The sequence below is a fragment of the Trametes versicolor genome, assembly GCF_000271585.1.
Source record: "Trametes versicolor FP-101664 SS1 unplaced genomic scaffold TRAVEscaffold_5, whole genome shotgun sequence".
Classification (NCBI taxonomy): Eukaryota; Fungi; Basidiomycota; class Agaricomycetes; order Polyporales; family Polyporaceae; genus Trametes; species Trametes versicolor.
In genome coordinates, this window is record NW_007360325.1 from 1,229,515 (window position 1) to 1,235,531 (window position 6,017).

Sequence of the window (6,017 nt, forward strand, 5' to 3'; positions counted from 1 at the left end):
GCTCTGCGTGATATTGTGTCCCGCCGCCTTGTGCACACTGTACCAGGCACTAGGCAAGAGGATTGAAGCAGCCTTTGAACACATGCGTGCATAACTGTGAGGTCTTTGGATGAATGAATAGACCTGTGTGCTGCTCACTGGGTCTGCTATCCACAATGAGAGGACATGTGCAGGTGCATAGCACCATTGTCTGGACTCGGACACTGATGCACAACATTAGCATGATCTTTGCCTTGCTAAACAACGCTTCTACTGCCATCTCGTGGGTGCACTTGTCGCACCGCAAGCTTCTAAGCAGCCGGCTCATCGAAAGGTCTCGACTCTCAAACTCTAATCAAGCTCTTGGAATCGGGCCGAGTTGCACTGCAGCATCCCGCGGTGCTCCGTCTCTTCGTCTGCTGCCACCGCTTGACTTTGGCGACTGATCAGACTGCTTATTTTTATTGAACACGTGCGAGAGCGGGGCAGATGTTGAGGACACTGTCAGCCCATCAATCTAGCCCATGTAGCTCGCAGTACAGGACCGTTAGAGTGCTTGATGCACAAGTAGTACATGCTGAGGGTTCGAGACACTCAGCATAACATATATAACACATCTGCGGCGGAAATATCTGGCGCTCTTGTAAAGAAGACACTTGATGCGGCAGGCGAGATTGAATCGTTCATTGACCCTGTCAAATGCGAGTAAATCAGGGTCAGGCGAGTCTGCGAAGTGCGCGTACCACTTCCGAGGCTAACGGCCGTGTGCGCGACCCGGTGCGGGGCGACAACCTCGGCTGAGATCGACGCAAGCGCGCCTAGAACCCGTCTACTCCTTGCTGTGCACTCAAGTATCTCCTGTGCGCGCCCGGATGCACGTCTTCTCCCTCTTGCACCTCGCCCTTCTACTACCCTTGCCGCGATATGCACCCGGAGCGCAAGCACGACCCATTTGTGCCCCACGTGCAGGCACATGGCAGACGACCCGTATCGGCATGGGACAACGTCAAGGATGACATGCGTGCGTGTCTGGACGATGGCATCGGTGAGTAATGGTGTCCAACGCTCGAAGGTTTGCATACTTACACTGTCACCAGACCGTCTCTCGCACGGGGCGCAGACGCGGATGCGGTATGCTCCATCCTACTATGCCTCCGACATCGTCATCAAGGGCGGGCACAAGATCGTCGGATGGCCGGCGGACGTACCATTCACAGATCTCAGCAATGTCCGCGGCGGTGTCACAATGCTCTATGAGCTCCGTCGGCGGTGGTGCCTGCCCGATGGACACCCCGAGAAGCTGCGCTTCGAGCCAGCGTCGCGCGAGGACCAGGCGAACGCCGCACGCGATCCCGAGAGCGTCCATCCCACGCCCCAGCACTTGCCGGAGCTCAAGGCGCAGGCGGCCGGTCGCAGGAGAGGCGCTACTACGGTCCATGTCGACACCTACCGCCCCGACAACATGGAGTACACTGGCCGCCAGGCGACCTCGACGGTGCCCGAGCCCAAGGAGCGTCGGCAACAGCGATTGGATACGAAGAAGCGGCGGGCGCGAGCGTCAGACTCATCGACGCGAGTGCGGAAGCGGCGGCGGCGGGAGGGCATCAAGAGCAGGGGGTACGTGCTGCCAGGGATGAGTGGGGCAAGCAGTAGCGGCGCCGGGCGAGCATCGGAGGAGCCGCCGGTGGACGACTACGACCTGGACGACCCAATCACCGAGTTCGATTTGACGACTCCCGACGGTGAGCTCTCTAGCGCGATCGAGCCTGCATCGGACAGCGAGAGGAAGAGGGCTTAGTTTGGGTGCAGCGTGTGCGGCATGGCAGGGTCCGGGAGGTTGACAGATTCGTGCTAGATTAGTCTATCCACTAGTAATGTCTGGTATCTCATCGACGAGCGAGCGGAGAGGAAGCCAGGGAGGCGGCGAGGCGGGCGCAGTAGTTGCGGAGGAGAGAGAAGGTCCGCCGCGCCGAACCTTTACGCGCGGGCGCTACAAACAACGCTGCCTGCCAAATTGGGCATGTTTACTCGGATTCGGGCCTCCGCGCGAGCATCCTTTCGCTCGTTACACTGTCTGCTCTGAAAACCGTGTACAGGCGGGTTCAAAAGTACTGACCAGATAGTACGGGGTCGGCCACCGGCTGCTTTTCGGTATCGTCTGTGAGATCAGGCCGTGCGTCAAGTCCGCGGGCGACTGGACTACCCTGAGCTGCCTAATTGAGGCTCGACGGCTGGCCTCACCCTGAGATTGATTTATGAGCTGGCATTACGTGGTAAGCTGCTGCAGCGATGAATCGGGAAAGGCACTACCTCGACGATAAATCCCGGCCGGCGTCCGCCCCACCGTCTTCTCTTCTTACTCCCCACTAGGCCCCTCTCCCCCTACTTGCTGACTCCCCTCGCCGGCACTCCCATCTGTCTGCGTCATCTTCCGTCAACATTACCCACCTCTTCTACGCTCTGATTACTTGCCACTATGCTGCCGCTGCCAGCCGCTCAGCCTCATTCCGATTCTGTATCCCCGCCACCCGCCACCTGCCCAACACCACCACCACTCGACGCTCTGCCCGTCAGCATCAAAGGCAGCCATCCCAGAACGAGCTCACTAGCGGCGCCGAGCACGACCAGTCAACTCGCAGCAGTGTCCAAGACGGCAGGATGAGTTGGCAGTGCATGTCGAGCGAGGCCAAGACCAAGATGCCAGCCTGGAACCGTGTAGCACGAGACGAGACGCTGCAGGCCACACCGAAAGTGTAGTTCTCTCAATTTAGCAGACGGCAGAAAGCAAGTGATAGACGAAGACCAAGGTTGGCGAGTGAGCACAAGTGTATTCGCCGTGTTGCCACCTTACTAAGTAGTGCAGTCGGTCAGGGCATCCGGCATTGTGGGCGTGGCGAGCGCCAGGGGGACGGCAGATCGAGAGGGTGCCGCCGCATGCAGAAGGCAGCACAGCAGGGGGTCGACGCGTACGATGTTTGCGCGTTGCCTATGGATGTGAAATACACTACAAAGGTGAGCATGCATACATTGAACTCTGATTCACACTGAACACGTACGAAGGCGACACAAGCGCGTCAACAAGGACGTGACGAACAGGCGCCACCTTGGACGCATGAGGCGCCGCGGGCCGATGTGATTCCGCGCTGCTGGACGACGTAGCTGTGCCGTCGAGCTCATGCTTGTCATGTACCAGGGACCGCTGCAACAGTGAGCATCGAGGCGAACGGCAAAAAGCGGGAGGACGCGGGGGGACGCGGTAGTGCCCGTTGGCTGAAAAGGTGAGCATCACATCCTCGACGCGCGTACCTTGCTGAGTCGAAGTCCCACAGCCCCGCACCGCTGGTGATCCACTGTACGCGAGGAGCCCGGGAGCGGAGAGCCAAGAGTGCAAGCAAAGGCGACGCGAGACGACGCGAGACGACGTAGGCAGCGGGCGGTGGTGGCGGTGCGGAGGTGAAAGGAGGAGTGAATGGCCGCGTGGACGAACGGATCCACAAGGTACGGGCGCCAAAGCTGACATTGCCCTCTCTTTCCATCCACGACTGTCCGGCGGCCTCGCGCAGACATCGCGGACACGCGAAGCATGCGCGCCCCATGCGGACTCCTTCAAGGCATTCCGCTTTGGAGAGTACAACCTTTGCATCCGAGCACGCGCCGGTGGGCTGCTCGAGTGAAACAGCTGTGCTGGCTCTTCCGGGGCCTGTGTCTCGATATCAAGATGCCACCAGGCCGCGAAGGTGTGTACTAGCTACCCTGGTACTGACTGTATTCCTTTCTTTGCAGTGCATGCTGTGAGTGCTCGCAGAGCCGCCCGACAAGTGCGGCCCATCGGGCGAGTCGCGCGAGGCACTCTCCCGGGTACGTTTGCATGCTGTCGAAGGTGAGCGTGCATGCACATATAGTGCGCATTTTCGCCCTGACGTGATTCACAGGCCGCAGACAGCATTTCTGCGTGGGCAATTGACCTCTCGAGCTTGGCCGTGCGTAGTCGAGCGCCGAAGTGCGCAATTTCGACATGGCGCGCACGCGGCGAGATGAGACGGGCGCGAACGGCAGCAACCTGCGTTTTGCGAACACACGAGCCGCGCCACACATGCACCGACCTTGATATGGAGCCAAACAAATCGCGAGGACGTTCGCCGGAGGGCCCGCATGACAGTAAGTGCCGCCGAGTGTCTAACCCGTCTGCCGCAGATTCGGACCGCTAGAGCAGGCGCGAGCCCCAAAGACTCGGGGCAGATCGGTGGCGGCGGAATGACATGAGCGCCCACACGGCGAGCATCGATTTCACGCAAAGTCTGCACGCAAGCCCCCAGTGCGCAGACTCTGCGGGCGCAAACGTCGCAGTCTACACTTGGGCGTAGACCGCCTCGACCTCGCGGCGCACGATCTGCACATCCGGTCGCATCCGGGCGCTTCTCAGCGAGTACGGTCGTCTGGCCGCCCTCTCGAGCCCGCGTTTTCGCGTTTCCCGCCGTTGGACTTGTGTATATTACTGCGTGGGGTGCTACGACGCGATTCCCAGCCATGTAGCACCGTGTCCTTGCAGCAAATATATTTTTCGGCCCTTCTGCTCTCTGTGTGTCTCCCCTCCCCTCCCCGCCGACTGTCCTAATAACCCCTACCGTCCTAATAACCCCTCCTGTCCATTAGTGCCCACTGTGCTAATAAGCCCCCTGTACTGCCAGAGTCCGTTAATCTCAGTGCAGGTACTCTCCTCGCATCCCCCATCCACGTGCACTCCCGCGCGCCGAGCATCTCGCAAGCCAGCCGCCATCGCACCGCCTCACACTCTTTGTTCCGTGCAAACAAATATATTCATCGCTATGTACATGTCCACATCCGCCCCGCGCCACACTCGTCCGCCCGCGCACCTGCCTACTGCGCACCCGCCCAGTCCAACCGCTGGTGGTCCGCCGAGCAGTACTTCACGAGCTTGCACCGGCTGCACACGAGCCCCGCGTAGCTCGTGCGTGCGCCCGCGCCGCCGCCGTACTCCGCGCCCGCCTCGCTGCCCTCGCTGCTGCCCTCCGAGCTCCCCTCGCCCGCGGGCGGCGGGTCGTCCGAGAAGCACACGTCGCAGTCGATCCAGTTGCACATCTCCTTTCGGCGCGCTCGCCGCCCATAGCGATAGCGCATCTTCTTCGTCTTCGTCTTCTTCGTGGACGTGCACAGCACCGCCGCGGTCGCGGGCCCGTGCTTGGGGAAGCGGATGAGCTCGCAGCAGTTGTCCGTGCACCCGGGGTTTGGGCAGCCGCTGGGGAAGTCGTGATAGACGTCGTGGGAGGGGACGAAGTGCGGGTTTGCGAAGAGGATCTGCGAGTAGGACATCGTCTGGTGCGAGAAGAGGACGATGAATGGCGGCCGCTTCTCGTGGAGGATCGCGCGCAGGGTGAGGTCGATTTGGGGGAAACAGGGCGTGCGGCGGTTGCGGTCGAGGGTGCTACTGAGCTGTATGTCTAGGAGGGGGCGATGAGGACGATGATATTCGATTAAAGAGCTGACGCAAAGCATTTCTCGTATGCGCGGGTTGGAGGAAGTGTCCTCAAGAGGTAGTGGAACCACACGAGCGAGCATATGAAACTCACAGTCATGATTGATCTTCTGCTCTGCGCTCGACTTGCAGTAACCCGAAGATGTGTTTTGACAGACATATTGGAAGTATTCGGACACTTGGTCCATCTCGTGTCGTTTGAGGTCGGTGACAATGACGTAAATTTCATCGCAGCCGCGATCGTGCATGCCGCGGAGGAGCATGAGCTCTGGGAGCTGCGGGAGTTCATGGGCCAGTACACGCACGACCACACGGACAGAGACGTACCATGCTGAAGATAACAGGCATCATAGTGAGGCGCTTCATGGAGCGGTGGTGGTAGACATGGGTGACCCAGGTGCGGTCGAGGGGGATGAGACGGCCGGTGTCGACAGTGCGGGTAAAGATGTTCTCAGGGACGAAGACGCCTTTGTTCCAGAGGAGGATCTGGTCGCGGCGTGCGAGCTCGTTGGCGGCGTGCTTGCGCTCGCGGACGCGCTGGAAC

At 60.2% G+C, this 6,017-nt stretch overlaps 2 protein-coding genes across 2 annotated transcripts in view; one reads left to right on the forward strand and one right to left on the reverse strand.

Annotated features, from left to right (window-relative positions):
- Positions 1–903: 903 nt before the first annotated feature.
- Positions 904–1,777, forward strand: TRAVEDRAFT_46732 (uncharacterized protein; the record flags this gene model as incomplete). Its single annotated transcript, XM_008039207.1, has 2 exons — positions 904–1,024; positions 1,077–1,777. The coding sequence occupies 2 exons, from the start codon at positions 904–906 to the stop codon at positions 1,775–1,777; spliced, it is 822 nt and encodes a 273-aa protein (XP_008037398.1).
- A 3,080-nt stretch (positions 1,778–4,857) lies between these two features.
- The window catches only part of TRAVEDRAFT_122406 (uncharacterized protein), a gene marked incomplete at both ends in the record, with an annotated part of 3,444 nt that continues 2,284 nt past the window's right edge, over positions 4,858–6,017 (reverse strand). The window contains 2 exons of the mRNA XM_008039585.1: positions 4,858–5,438; positions 5,568–5,748. Coding sequence (XP_008037776.1) covers positions 4,858–5,438; positions 5,568–5,748 — 762 coding nt within the window. The remainder of the gene's footprint in view (positions 5,439–5,567; positions 5,749–6,017) is intronic.